At 65.5% G+C, this 14,501-nt stretch overlaps 2 protein-coding genes across 3 annotated transcripts; one reads left to right on the top strand and one right to left on the bottom strand.

The window, feature by feature from the left end:
* Positions 1–123: 123 nt before the first annotated feature.
* On the bottom strand, positions 124–5,152 carry ABCB8 (ATP binding cassette subfamily B member 8). The gene is made up of 16 exons (XM_054171166.1): positions 5,026–5,152; positions 4,290–4,603; positions 3,758–3,913; positions 3,593–3,687; positions 3,389–3,494; positions 3,144–3,305; positions 2,946–3,031; positions 2,759–2,856; positions 2,477–2,582; positions 2,359–2,392; positions 2,119–2,255; positions 1,903–1,997; positions 1,553–1,686; positions 1,129–1,276; positions 571–821; positions 124–273 (listed from the first exon to the last, which is right to left on the bottom strand). Exons 1-16 carry the CDS (start codon positions 5,150–5,152, stop codon positions 193–195), a joined length of 2,130 nt encoding a protein of 709 aa, XP_054027141.1. The 3' UTR covers positions 124–192.
* Positions 5,153–5,275: 123 nt separating this feature from the next.
* On the top strand, positions 5,276–14,447 carry ATG9B (autophagy related 9B). Of its 2 annotated transcripts, XM_054171224.1 has the most exons (15): positions 5,279–5,703; positions 7,675–7,800; positions 8,266–8,309; positions 8,428–8,492; positions 8,993–9,154; positions 9,355–9,496; positions 9,871–10,619; positions 11,254–11,407; positions 11,480–11,659; positions 12,170–12,415; positions 12,490–12,695; positions 13,013–13,091; positions 13,367–13,457; positions 13,598–13,737; positions 13,902–14,447. In XM_054171224.1, the coding sequence occupies exons 2-14, from the start codon at positions 7,695–7,697 to the stop codon at positions 13,717–13,719; spliced, it is 2,346 nt and encodes a 781-aa protein (XP_054027199.1). In that variant the 5' UTR covers positions 5,279–5,703; positions 7,675–7,694; the 3' UTR covers positions 13,720–13,737; positions 13,902–14,447. The 2 variants fall into 2 exon arrangements, with proteins under 2 accessions (XP_054027198.1, XP_054027199.1); XM_054171223.1 differs by lacking the exons at positions 13,013–13,091; positions 13,367–13,457; positions 13,598–13,737; positions 13,902–14,447 and having other exon boundaries at positions 5,276–5,703; positions 12,540–12,769.
* Positions 14,448–14,501: the final 54 nt, after the last annotated feature.

Below are 14,501 nucleotides of genomic sequence, written 5' to 3' on the forward strand. Positions count from 1 at the left end.
GACACTGCCACTCCTGTGGGCTGCAGGCAGGGAGAGGCAAGATCAGCCCTACTAGCCCTCTCCCCCACCAAGCCCAGTGTCCTCCCCACAGCATCAATACACAGCAGTCCCCCCAGTCACCTTCCAGCCCTGGTTTATTGGGGAGCAGCAGGGGGGCACCCTGGGGGCAAGAGCTTCCCCCCTCTGCCACGCTCATGACCCGTCCTTGGTCTGGCGCCGGATGAGCTCAGCGTAGAGACCGCCTCGGCGCAGCAGCTCCTCATGGGTCCCGGCCTGCAGAGAGGTGGCACCATGGGGGTGGCAGAGACCATGTCACCCATGGGTGTGGTGGAGATAGAGACACCATGGGGGGGTGGTGCCATGGGGATGGCAGAGACAGGGACACCATAGGAATGTGGAAATGGTGGAACCATAGAGGTGACGGAGACCATTCATGGGGAAGGCAGAGATGGTGGCACTCAAGGGGATGATGGAGACAGTGGCACCCATGGGGATGGTGGAGGGGGTGCCACTCAGGCAGCAGGCTAACCCTCCCCCCACCACCCACAACCCCTCCCCGTCACTACTCACCTCAGCCACCCGTCCCTGCGCCAGCACCACAATGAGGTCGGCGCCGCGGATGGTGCTGAGGCGGTGGGCGATGAGCAGCACGGTGCGGCCGGCGGCAGCGCGGTCCAGGGCCTCCTGCACCACCTGCTCTGACTGGGCATCCAGGGCGCTGGTGGCCTCATCCAGGATCAGCACCGGAGGGTCCTTCAGCAGCGCCCGGGCGATGGCAATGCGCTGCTTCTGCCCCCCTGAGAGCGCCATGCCACGTTCGCCTGCCCGGGACCACCACGAGGTGCTGGTCACACCACAGCTTGGGGACAAGCCCCTGTTCCCACACTAGAACTCCCAGAAACACCAGCACCCAGCTGCCTCTATCCCCTGGGTGCCCAGTGCCGCCACTGCTGCTCCTGGCACGGCTCCGCGCCAGCAATGACCATCAGGAGGCATCCTCAAGGGCACTTGGGCCACCTTGGCCAGGCTCTGGTGCTCATCTGTCCATCCCACAGGGACATTTCGGTGGTCCCCAGTTGCCTCCCACCCCCACCATGCCCACACCGCAGCACACAGCCTGGCACATACCCACCACGGTGTGGTAGCCTTCAGGAAAGCTGCGGATGAAGCCGTCGGCGTTGGCGAGCCGGGCGGCAGCGTAGACCTCGTCATCGGAGGCTCCTGGCTTACCAAAGCGAATGTTCTCCAGGATGGTTGTGCCGAACAGCACCGGCTCCTGCCCCGGCACAGAGGCGCTCAGCCCTGGGTGGGTTCATGCTGCAGTGCCCAGGGCAAGCGCCACATGGCATTCCCCTGCCCCACGGTACCCCCCACCCTATGCCAGCCCCACGGTATTCCCTTGCACCATGCCAGCCCCATGGTACCTCCTGCCCTATGCCAGCCCCATGGTATTCCTCTGCCCCATGCCAGCCCCACAGCAGCCACATGGCATTCCCCTGCCCCATGGCACTCCCTGTGCCAAGGCATGCCCCTGCCCCACGGCAGCCCCCACCTGGCTGATGAAGCCGATGACGTGGCCCCGCAGCCAGGAAGGGTCCAGGGTGGCAATGTCATGCCCGTCCAGGGTGATGGTGCCCTGGGTGGGCTCATAGAACCGCTCCAGCAGTGCTGCCACTGTTGACTTCCCTGTCAAGGGTGACATCAGCATCCCCCATTACCCACCCCTGTGCCCCCTGGCATCATGGAAGGAAGGGGGGGGGTGTCAGTTCCCAGTCCCTGCTGCCCACTGGGCAGAGGACTGGGGCACAAGAGCTTGCATCTAGGGTCTGGTGAGGGTGACATCATCCCCCTGCCCTTGTACTGTGGGGAGGTCTGGAAAGGGTCCGAGGGGGGCTGGGGTACCTCCTCCAGAGGGTCCCACAATGGCCACAGTGTGGCAGGGGGGCAGGGTGAGGCTGAAGTCCTGCAGGACAGGGTATCCAGGACGTGTGGGGTAGCTGTGGAGAGAGGAGTGGGGGGCTTTGAGGAGAGGACCAGGGAGGCTGCAGGAGCATGGTGACATCTCCCAGCCTGTTGAGTGCCTTGGTGGGGTCTGGGTGGGGGTCCTGAGGATCTCACCTGAAGCAGACACGGTGGAACCGGATGCGGCCGAGCAGGGAGTGGTAGGGGATGGTGCCCCCTCCCCGCAGCCCCACGCTGGGCTCCAGTGCCAGCAGCTCGAAGACACGGGCACCGGCACTCAGACCTCGCACCACCTGTGTATGGGATGGTGCTGGGAGCACCTTCAGAGCCCTCCCTGGACCCCTAGTAACTGTCCCACAGCCCCAGCGGGGCTGGCAGGGGGCCCCATCACCTTACCTGCCCCAGCAGGATGGAAATGTTGGCCAAGGACCTGGGTGCACAAGGGGGATGCTAAGCTCAGGGCTGTGCCTGGGCAAGCTGCAGCACACTGGGGGATGCCAGGGGCTGCCCTGACCTTTGCACTGTCTGCGAGGCCACCAGAAAGGACATGAGGTCACCTGGAGACAGCTCATCCCCGGCCATCAAGGAGCCACCAACGAAGATGGTACCCAGGACGATGCCTGCAGGAATGTGGAAGACATGTGACCTGGGTGGGGGTTGTGCCACATGGCACTGCCAAATCCTGCCCCATGGTAGCACCAGGTTCTGCCCCACAGCCCTGCCAGGCCCCTGCCTCATGGCACCACCAAATCCTAAGCCACAGCGCTGCCAGATGCTGACCCATGGCCCTGCTCACCATTGAGTGCCAGGTTGGAGAGCCCCTGGAAGGCAGCAATGCCCAGCCCCAGGCGCTGGCTCAGATGGCTGGCACTATCCACCTCGTTGCGGTACAGCCTGTGGGCAGTAACAAGATGATGACCAGGATGCTCCCTAGAGCCTGTCCCCCTTCCAGACCCTTCCAGGCTGTGCCCTTTACTCCTCACCCTGCCTGCTGGTCCTCCATGGCAAAGGCACGCACTGTCCGGACATTGCCCAGCACCTCATCAGCCACACCAGTGGCTTTGGCTACCTGCAGGGATGGGCACAGATGGGGGCACAGGTGAGACACTCCCTGAGCCTGGGGAGAACTGGGATGCCCTGGGGGGGTGTCAGGTCTGGGTGAGGGTTAAGGGGGGTCTTACCTGCTCCTGTGCCTGTCGGGAGAGGCTGCGGAGGGCAGCTCCAATGAGCGCCCCGGTGCCCACCAGCGCAGGCAGTGCCAGGACCAGCAACATGGTGAGCTTGGGCGAGAGCAGGTAGAGCGAGACGAAGCAGCCAGCTGTCTGCGTGCCACTGCGCAGGCCCTGGGGGCAGCAGGCACTGGTGGGTGGAGGAGTGCCAGAGGGGTGCCAGGGCTGTAGCCAATGCTGCTGGGTGAGGGTCTTACCTGGGAGATTGCCAGCTTAAAGGAGGACTTGAACTCCTGGATGTCGGACGTCAGACGGCTCACCAGCTGCCCCGTGCGGTTGGCATCGAAGAATGCCACATCCTGCCTGCCACAGGAGCAGAGCGAGCCAGGGTGGGGCTCTGGAGGGGTGTCCCCTGTGCACCCCAACCACCCCATGCCATGCCAACCCCCTGTGGGTTTTACCGGAGCAGGGACACGAAGAGCTCCTTGCGCATGCTGCCAGCCACCTGCTCCCCGACGCGCGACAGCAGTGCCAGGTACCCGAAGGTCAGCAGCCCCTGAACACAGCGAGTCAGACCCTGGGGGCAGCCCCAGGACCCCCCAAGCCCCCAGGGTGGCAGTACCCACCTGCAGGCAGTAGACGGCAAGCAGGTGTAGGGCTGGCCGCTGGACGTCCCGCAGGTAGCCGCTGACCTGGCCGCGGGCACAGCGGGCAACGACGTTCACCAGCTGGCCCAGCAGCACCGGGATGCGGACGTTGAGCAGGGCAGCACCCAGCGCCAGCTGCGGGGACAGCAGGGGTCATGCCATGGCATGAGGATGGTACCCATTGGGGCACAGGGATGGCAGGTATCATATCGTGGCACAGGGATGGCACAGGGTCAGGAGGTGACACCACAGCACAGAGATGGCAAGGGTTGTGGTGTGAGGATGGCAGGTGTTACTGCTGTGGCATGTGGGCAAGAGGTGTCATGGTGACGGGGATGGTGAGTGCCACAGCATGGCATGGGGACAATGAGCATCATGGTACTGCTCAGGGATGATGGGGATCACCACCACGGCACAGGGATGGCAGGGGTCATGCCATGGGGACAGTGGGTACCACTCCATGGTACAGGGACAGCAAGGTACCTCCAGCCACCCGCCTGTGCCTGCTCACCACGATGGCAGCCGAGAGTGCCAGCAGCTGCGGGCGCAGGAAGGTCCAGAACCTTGGCCAGTCAAAGGTGGGCTCCTGCCGGGGCTGCTCAGGAAGCTCAGGGGGCACAGTAGGGACGGTGGCAGTGTCCTCCTGGCAGCGTGCGGCTGTGCCCAGCAAGCCCAGTGCCACGCAGCCCACAGCTGGGCCCACCAGGAGCAGGCAGCGGGGGGCTGGCAGTGGGGGCCTGGGGCGTGGGGGCAGGGCCCTGGCCAGCCACGGATGTCCCCCCCCATACCTGAAACTGGGGAGAGGGGGGAACGTGGGGCAGTGAACTGGGGGGCAGCCCCGGGGTCATGGTGGGGGACATGGTCACCCACCCAGGCCACGGCCACCCTCCCCGTGCCACCCGGGCTGTCCCAGGGCAGAAGGCACTCGAGCCCCCCGGCTCCAACAGTCCCAGCACCCCCCCATTCATGGACTCCTCCACCTAAGGTGTGCGACCAGACCCCCTCGGTCCCCCTCCGCGACCCGAGGCTGGGACCCCCCAGCCCCTCTGCCCTGGGCTGTCCCAAAGCCCCCGCAACCCCCGGTCCCCCATATCCGTGTTTGGGACCCCCTAGCCCCACTGCCCCGAGATGGCCCTGTCCCCCTGTGCCCTTCCGGTTCCCTCTGCGCCCCCGCACCTGCCCCCGACCCCCCGGGAACCCCGGGCCCGGGACTCCCTCCGCTGAAGGACCCCAAGTTCGGCCCCTACCCCCAGCCCCGTCCCGGGGCTGCCAGTACCTTCTCCCCGGGGCTGGGGGCGGCCGGAGCACGGCGGGGACCGTGCGGAGTCCGCACCGAGCACCGACCGCCCGCAGAAGCAACAACGGCAGCGGCATGGCGGCCCCGGCCCCGGGGACACGGGGCGGAACCGGGGGAGGTGCCGGGGGAGGCACAGGGGCGGGACCGGGGGAGGCCTTGGGGGCAGTACCGGGGCGGGACCGGGGCGGGACCGGGGCGGGACCGGGGCGGGCGGAGCCCTAGCACTGCGGCCCGGGCCCTGCGCCGTTCCCGACCCCTAACCGGCCCCAAACCGGCCCCACTCCGGGATCCGCACCCCGACGACCCCCCGCCGCCGGTCCCGCATCCCAGACCCTCCCTGGAACCTCCTCTTGGACCACCGGCGCCCTCACTTGCCCCACGGGACCCAGTCCGGGAGCCCGGGCCCTGCACCGGGACCCCCCCGGACCCACACCTCCGACCCGCACCGGGACCCGGGGCCTCGCAGCCGGACCCGGCTCCCCACGGCGGGGACTCCCCCCGCACTCCTCGGTGCCGGTGCGGCCATGGCCGGTGGTGGGACGAGGACCCGGGGCTGGTGCGGGGGCAGCTGAGAGCCCAGTACCGGGGACACCGGCCCCGGGGAGACCGAGTCGCGCCGAGCCCCGAGGTGAGCAGGTACAGGTGGGCCGGGGGCGACGCGGGAGGGGACCCTGGGGGTCGGGGCCAGGGGTTACTGGGAGACGCTGATGCTGTGGAAGTGCCCCGGAACCCCTGGTACGGGGTCACCCCGTTCTTTCCCGGGATCCCGCTGCGGGAATGCTGCACCTGGAACCCCCCACGCCAGGGGACACAGGGAGAGGGCAGACGTGTGCCCACGCGGTCACGGGGGTGTCCTTGACCCCTGGCGCGGACCCGGGGGGGTCCCGGTGACCCTGTGGGGCCAGTGTTTCTCTGTGTGCGGCATCACTTCGTGTCCCCATGGGATGTTCCCACGGAGTGCGTGTCACCGTGGGGCTGTCAGGCTCCTTGTGTCCCCACCGAGTGTCCCTGCCGGGTCACAGGGGTGCCGGTGTGCCACAAGTGTCACCGCAGGGTCACCGGGACACACGTGTCCTCCCCAGGGTCACCGGGGCCGTCGCCAGAGCTTCATGCCCCTGTGTGGTTGCTCTGTCCCCAGGAGTCCCCGTGGCTGCTGTGGGATCTTTGTGCCGAGGCTGCCCGTGCCCATTGCGGGGGTCCCCTGTCCCCCGCCGCTGTTTACGGGGCTATTTTGGGGCCTCACGAGTATTTTTGGCCACCCGCCGGGACACCCGATCCCGGGGGACGTGGTGGCTGTGTCCCCAACGGGTTGTTGCACAAGGCTGGGGGGTCAGCGCGGTGACGGGGTGCCCGGTGGTGCCAGGGCTGCCCTGGCTGTGTCACCACCTGTCTCGTGCCCGCGGCCCCACCGCAGCGGCCCCGGTGCCGTTGAGTCACAGCTCGGCTGTGGGGTGGGGCTGGGCAGTGTCACCTGCGGCCACCGGCCTGGCCGGGCACTGCCGCTGGACACTGGGTGACGTGCGGGGCTGTGGCAGTACCAGGCAGCGGCGGTAAGGGGAGAGCAGTGGGGCTGGATTGGGGGAGGTCCCATCCTGCCCCAGGCAAGGGGGGTCCTGCTCTGCTCTGAGAGTTTAGGGGTCCCATCCTGCCCCGAGGGTCCTGAGGTCCCCTTCTTCCCAAGGGACTGAGGATGCTGCCCTTTTCCAGGAGGGGTGGGGGGGTCCCATACTGCCCCAAGGGGTTGGGAGATGCCAAACTACCTCAGGAGAACTGGGTTCCTATCCTGCCTTTGAGGGTCCTGGAGTTTGGTCCTGCCCCAGGCTGGGGGTGCCCAGGGCATTGGAAGGCTGCTTATTTCCCTGTGGCTCTGCTTCTGGGGGGTCTCTGTGAGGTGGGGGTGAGAATCCATGGGGCAGGGTCTGTGGGGATGAGGTCCATGGGATGTGGTCTGTGGAGTATGGAGTTCTCAGCTTTGGAGTTCATGGGCTCAGTGTCCCTAGGGTGGTAGTCTCTGGGGTAGGGGGTCCATGAAGATAGGAATCTGTGGGGTAGGGGTGTATGGATTGGGGGTCCATGAGGAAGGGGTCCCCTACCCTCAGACTAGGGGGGTTCATTGCAGCCTGGCCTGGGGGTTGGCCCTGGGGTGATGTAGGGAGTCTCTGCCGGGCCCTGCAGGGGTCCAGCCCCACAGGGGTCAGGGCGTCGCAGGCAGGTGCTGGTGGTGGGACAGAATGGGACAGGACATGACAGGTCTCATGAGCATGCCCAGGGCCATGCCCATAGGGGTGTCCCTGGCCACAGTGGTGGTGGCAGTGCTGGTGGCAGCAGCAGTGGCAGTGGCCAGCTCAGGCCACCTCAATTCATGGCACGCAGGTGGCTCTGCGTGGCGTCGGCGGCATTTCCGGTGGCAGGGCGATGGCTCACCCCGGATCACCGCGGCTCACCTAGCACGTCCCAGCTCGCCCCAACCTGCCCCACATCCCACAGCTGCACTCTGGCTGCCCCATGGCCCATGGGGCCGGGTGGGGGGCTTCAGGCAGCTTGGGTGGGGGTCCTGGGTGGTGCCAGACTTGGTGGTGCCAAGGTGTGTCGCTGGCAGGTGGCACGGTGGGCATAGCGATGGCATCTCAGGGCGAGTACCAGCGGCTGGATGACGTGGAGCAGGATTTGCCCCCTGGCGAGGAGGAGGAGGAGGAGCTGCTGCATGTTACCGAGGGGCTGCAAGGTGGGGGGTCCTGCTGGCAAAGGGGGGCAGCAGGTCCTGCTGGGGGAGTCCAGACACTGCTTGGGGGGTTCAGACCCTGCCATAGTGGGTCCAGATTCTGCCCGGGGGGTCCATGTCCTGCCAGAGAGGTCCAGGCTGCTTGGAGGGGTCTGGACCCTGCTGTGGGCAGGTCTAAACTCTGCCAAGGGGGAATCAGACCCTGCCAGGGGAGTTCAAACCCTTCTGGGAAGGGTTCCAGACTCTGCTGGCAGCTTGGTCCAGGCTACTGGGGGGGCAAATGCTGCCCTGGGTCACAGTGGGTGGTCTGGTCTGGCAGTCGTCGGCCCCCATATTGAACACTCTAGCCGGCCCCTGGTGGTGGTTAGTGGGTGCCAGGATGAAGTGCCCCACAGATGTTTGGCACAGGGGGATCTGTGCATGGCTCTGCTCAGCACCCCCTCCACACTGTTTTTCTCTTCTCTCCAGACTCTTGGCACCACATCAAGAATCTGGATCATTTCTTCACCAAGATATCCTTGGCATCTGCCCAGTCCTGCCTGTGGCAGGGGGGCACGGGGACACACTGGGGTGGGGGCCAGGGACACGGGGGGGATCCAGCAGGGCTAGACTGCTCCTTAACCCCCCCACATCTACCAGTTCCACCAGCGCAATGGCTTCGCCTGCATGATGCTGGCTGACCTCTTTGAGCTGGGGTGAGGGACCTGTGGTGCCACCCGGTGCCACATGGTGTGGTGCCACGCAGTGGTGTACCATGCAATGCTATGCCATATGGTGTTGTGTGGTGCCATGCAGTGTTGTGCCACGTGTTGCTGTGCCATGTGGTGTCATGCGGTCCTATGCCACATGGTGCTGTGTGGTGCCATGTGGTGCTGTGCCATGCAGCGCTGTGCCACGTGTCTTTCTCCAGGAGGGATGGGGGTCCCATCCTGCCCCAAGGGGTGGGGGTCCTGTGCTTCCCCAAAGGGCTGAGGGTGCCATCCTGCCCTGTGGGGCTGAGAGGCCTCATCCTCTCCCAAAGGGTCCTGTCCTGCCCCAGGGTCTGGGGTTGCTGCCCTTCCCCAGGTGGGATTGGGGCCTCATGCTGCTCCAGAGGATCTGGGGTCCTGTGTCACCTGAGGGTCTGGGGTCCCGTCCTGCCCACAAGACCCTGACTGCAGTGGGAGGTTGGGTACTGAGCCCCCTGTCCCCTCAGGCAGTTCCTCTTCGTGGTCACCTTCAGCACCTTCCTGCTCTGCTGCGTGGACTATGATGTGCTGTTCGCCAACCGGCCGCTCAACCACAGCCAGGCGGGCACTGACCGTGCCAAGGTGACGCTACCCGACGCTGTGCTGCCCGCCCCACAGTGTGCCCAGCGGTAAGCGGAGGGCTGAGGGGCGCAGCTCTGCTGGGGTGTCACCAGCGTGGCCGTGATGGGGGGCCCAGGGGAGCAGGGCTGAGGGGCCACTGGCCTGGCCACAAAGTGGGTCTGGAGGCCACCAGCATGGCCACAAAAGGATCCTAGAAGTGTGGTGCTGGGGGCCACTGGCACAGTGCCAGCCGTCTGTGCCCTGTCAGGATCCGTGCCAGCGGCTGGATCATCTTCCTGCTGGTGATGGCATCGGTCTTCTGGCTGTACCGGCTGGTGAAGGTCCTCTGCAGCGTGCTGGGCTACTGGGAGATCCGCAGCTTCTACATCAAGGCCCTCAACATCCCCTCGGTCAGTGCGGGGAGGGGCTGTGCCACACAGTGCAGCATCGATGGGCACGTGTCTGGCACAGGATGGGCTCTCTAACCACAGCCAGTGGGGCTGGTGGTGCCATGTAGTACCATGCCTGTGCTGATGGGCACCTGGTTGGCACAGGATGGGCTGTGTAACCACAGCTGGTGAGGCTGGTGGTGCCATGCAGTACCGTGCCTGTGCTGATGGGTGCGTGGTTGGCTCGGGATGGGCTCTGTAATCACAGCCAGTGGGACTGGTGGTGCCATGCAGTACCATGCCAGCGCTGATGGGCACATGGCTGGCACAGGATGGGCTGTGCAACCACAGCTGGTGGTGCCATGTCAGCGCTGATGGGTGCCTGGTTGGCACAGGACGCGCTGTGTAACCAGAGCTGGCAGGAGGTGCAGGCACGGCTGATGGCCCTGCAGCGCCGGCAGCAGCTGTGCGTGCACAAGAAGGAGCTGACGGAGCTGGACATCCACCACCGCATCCTGCGCTTCCAGAACTACACCGTGGCCATGGTCAACAAGTCCCTGCTGCCCATCCGCTTCCGCCTGCCGCTGCTGGGCACCGTGGTCTTCCTCACGCAGGGCCTGCAGTACAACCTGGAGCTGCTGCTGTTCCGCGGCCCCGGCGCCCTCTTCCAGAACGCCTGGAGCCTGCGCCCGCAGTGCAAGCGGGCGGGCGCCCGGCGGGAGCTGGCGCAGCGCTTGGCGCGGGACATGGTGCTGCTGGGGGTGGCCAACCTGCTGCTCTGTCCCTGCGTGCTGCTCTGGCAGCTGCTTTACGCCTTCTTCAGCTACGCCGAGGGCATCAAGCGGGAGCCGGGCAGCCTGGGGGCTCGCCGCTGGTCGCTCTACGGCCGCCACTATCTGCGGCACTTCAACGAACTCAGCCACGAGCTGCGGGCGCGGCTGAGCCGCGGCTACAAACCGGCCACCAACTACATGAACTCCTTCAGCAGCCCTCTGCTGGCCGTGCTGGCCAAGAACGTTGGCTTCTTCGCCGGCTCCATCCTGGCCGTCCTCATCGCCCTCACCGTCTACGACGAGGATGTGCTGACGGTGCAGCACATCCTGACCGCCCTCACCCTGCTGGGGCTGGTGGTCACCGTGGCCAGGTGGGTCTGCCAAGGCGGGCAAGGTGTGGCTGTGGTGGGTGGTGGGCCAGACGTGGCTGTGCCAGAGTCACATCTTTGGTGGGAAGAAACCTTCAAGATTGTCCAGTCCAAGTTTTGACCCAGCACTGCCAGGATGGGCCAATTGTGGCCGTAGTGGGTGATGGGAGGTTCAGACCCCTGGAGCAACTTTTTGACACTGAGGGTGCTGAGACCCTGGCCCAGGTTGCCCATGGAGGTGGGGCACAAGGTCAAGTTGGATGAGGTTTCGAGGTGGGGGTTGGTTTCTTCTCACAAGGAACAAATGACAGGACAAGAAGAAACAGCCTCAGGTTGCCCCAGGGGAGGTTTAGGTTGGACATGTCAAGGACACCGGACATGTCAAGGTTGGATATTATCAAGGTGTGGCTCAGGGAGCCCAAGGCAGTGGTAGAGACCCCATCCCTGGAGAAGTTTCAAAGCCACAGAGATGTGGTGACCTGGCAGTGCCGGGCTCATGGTTGGACTCTATGATCTTGAAGGTCTCTCCCATCCGAACCATGCCATGCTGGCTCTGTGCCATGCCACGCTGTCAGTGGCCATGGTGGGTGGCAGGGTGGCCAAGCAGAGGCAGGACACCTGCCCCCACCTTCTGCAGGTCCTTCATCCCTGATGAGCACACAGTATGGTGCCCGGAGCAGCTCCTGCAGCGGGTCCTGGCCCATGTCCACTACATGCCCGACCACTGGCAGGGCAATGCCAGCCGGGCAGAGACGCGCAGCGAAATGGCTCAGCTCTTCCAGTACAAGGCGGTGAGCACTGGGTGATGGGATTCTCCCCCCCCAGCCCCACCAGGCACCCCCTGACCCACTCATCACTCACAGGTCTTCATCCTGGAGGAGCTGCTGAGCCCCATCATCACCCCCCTCATCCTCATCTTCGCGCTGCCCCCCCGCGCCCTCGACATCATCGACTTCTTCCGCAACTTCACGGTGGAGGTGGTGGGGGTGGGGGACATCTGCTCCTTCGCCCAGCTCGATGTCCGCAGCCACGGAAACCCCCAGGTTGGGGGGTGCCAGGGGTGGGGGGGATCCCAGTCCTGCTCCCCTTCTTGCTGTGGGGTGTCGTGGCAGGGAGCGGGGTGGCAGGGAGCGGGGTGGCAGGGCACAAAGTGGGGGGTGTGGTGGGGGCTGTGGCGGTGGGGAGAGGGGGAGTTGTGGCGGGGTGGGGATGTGGTGGTACAAAGTGGGTGTCATGGGGGGCAGGGGGGGTGTAGCATAGAGGGCATGTCATGGGGGGCAGGGGATAGTGTGGTGTGTAGGTGGTGTCATGGCAGGGCTTGGGGTGTTCCATCACGAGATGGAACAAAAGGGGTGTCGTGGTGGGCTGGGGCTATCGTGACACGGAGGAGGTACCAGGGTGGGATTGGGATGCCGTGGCACAAAGGGAACATTACAGCGGGGTTGGGGTGTCGGGGCACAGAGTAGGTGTCGTGCCAGGATTGGGGTGTTGTGGCAGGAAGTGGGCACCGCCGTGTGCCCACCCTGCAGCAGGTGCTGACGCTGTGCCCGCAGTGGCTGTCGGCGGGGCACACGGAGGCCTCGGCGTACCGGCAGGCGGAGGATGGCAAGACGGAGCTGTCGCTGATGCGCTTCGCCATCGCACACCCGCGCTGGCAGCCGCCGCGGCCCAGCGAGCTCTTCCTGAGCCACCTTAAGGAGCAGGTCCAGCGGGACGCTGCCACCGCGCCGCCCGCCCGCCACCTCCTGGCCGAGGGGCCTCTGGCCACCTCGCTGCTCTCTGACGACTCGGCTGCCGCGGTAAGCGTGGCACACGGCGGGGCTGGGAGTGCCGAGGGAGCCTCTGTGCCCATCCTGATCTCCTGTCCCTGCAGCCGGATGGGCTGGTGGCCAGCGTCCTGTCACGGCCCATCCTCTCTGCCAGCGGACTGGTGGCACGGGAGCGACGCTTGTCCCAGCCCTGCAGCACTGCCAGCGCTGCCGCCAGCGTCCTGCTGTCCCTTGCATCCCCGCTACCCGGCTGGGTGAGGGGCAGCGCCGGCGACAGCCCCACCGGGCACCCGCTGCATCCTGAGGAGAGGTCCTGGCGATGGCGTGGTGATGGAGGGGTGTGGGGAGGGGGTTGGCATGGCAAAAAGAGGGTGTCCTGGCAGGGGAGGTGGTGTGATGGCAGGGTAGGGGTGGCGTGGTGGCATGGGATGTTGTGGCACAAAGGGAAGGGAAAGGGGTTGATGTGGGGAGGGGGCGTCGTGGCAGAATGGGGATGTCATGGTGGGATGGGGATGTTGTGGTGGGATGGGGGTGTCATGGTGGGCAAGGTGTGTCGTGGGTAGAGGGTATTATGGTGGGCACAGGGCATTGTGGTGCCCTGCTGGGTGCTGACAACTGTGCCCGCAGCCTGCTCCTGAGCCGCTCAGCACTGCTCTCCGAGGTGGCCTCAGCTGAGATGAGCCTCCATGCCATCTACCTGCACGAGGTGTGTGTCCCCAGCCACACGTCTCCCAGTGTACCCATGCTCCCTGATGTACCCCACCCCTCACCCTGCTTTTACCTGAAGACCCCATGGCTGCTGCCATCTCAGCTGTGGGGGCGTCACAGCCATGTTTTGGCCACTCCTTTAAGGGTGAGGTGGCTGAGAGGGGGTCCCGCACTAGGAGGCCCCCATCTCAGTGCCCCATGTGGGGGCAGCTCACCCTGATGTGGCTGTGAACCCCATGATGGGGGATCTCTACCCTCCTTCTGCCCCTCCAGCTCCACCAGCAGCAGCAGCAGGGTCCTGGTCCCCAGGCTGTTGGGGTCTGGATGTCCTCGGGGGCACCCAAACCCTCCTCCATGACAGCAGGTGGGTACCACACTGGGGTCCTAGGAACACATATGGCCCCAGAGACGCCCCAGAGATGGGGTGGCTGGGGGGATCCTGAGCGCTGGGACCCCCTGGTAGGGGCTGTGGGTCAGGGGCTGACCCACCCCAATCCCCCCCAGGCTCGGCTGCCCGGGCCTCACAGGCTCAGCTCCGAGAGATGCCCCTGGGTGGCTGGGCAGAGGAGGAGGAGGAAGAGGAGGAGGAGGAGGAAGAAGACAAGGAAGAGCAAAGGACAGGCTAGCAGCTGTGGCTGCCATGGGTGAGGGCATGGCATGGCCAGGTACCCACTGCCTGAGAGGTTTGGTGACCACCAGTGCTGGGGTCTGTTGATGTCTGACTGGTACATGTGCCAGGGTACCTGCTGCTAGTGGCCCCATTGCTGGTGGCACTGCTACTCCACTGACAGACCCCTTTCCCCTGCAGGGCCCTGGATGTGCCAAGAGCTCCTGGTCACAGTGCTGGGAGAGCTGCTGGGACGTGCTGGCCTGCACTAGGCACTGCCAGGAGAGACTTGCTGGTGCCCGGGGGTCACCATGTGGGGCAGTCCAACTGCCCATGCCTTCCTGGGCACCCCACTTGGCACAAGGCCTTGCTGGTGGCCCCGCCTTGGTGCCGGGCTGGGGGTGCTTCTGGGGACAGCCAGCCCCCTCAAGGTGCTGTACTTAGCAGGGGGGCATGGGGCTGCTGCCCACCCTGTGCCCACCACAGTGCCTGGCACCGGGCATTGGCCACATTGAGCTGCTGCAGTGGGGAATAAAGGTTTACAGAGGGGCTGTGCCAGTGGTGACTGTGTGCCAGGGCTGGCAAGGGGTGAAGGGCTGTGCTGTGGCAGGGTGCTGGGGTGTGCCATGGGACTTTGGGGGGCATGCCATGGCACTATACCAGGGGATACTCTGAACATCTGGGGGGGCAATGCCATGGAACTGTGCCAAGCAAGGCTGTGGAGGTTTGAGGGTGACACTGGTACACCACAGTGGTGGTGCCAACTTGGTGCCACTCTCAGTTTGGAGCTGTGGGGACCAC

Source organism: Dryobates pubescens, chromosome 21 (assembly GCF_014839835.1).
Source record: "Dryobates pubescens isolate bDryPub1 chromosome 21, bDryPub1.pri, whole genome shotgun sequence".
Lineage (NCBI taxonomy): Eukaryota > Metazoa > Chordata > Aves > Piciformes > Picidae > Dryobates > Dryobates pubescens.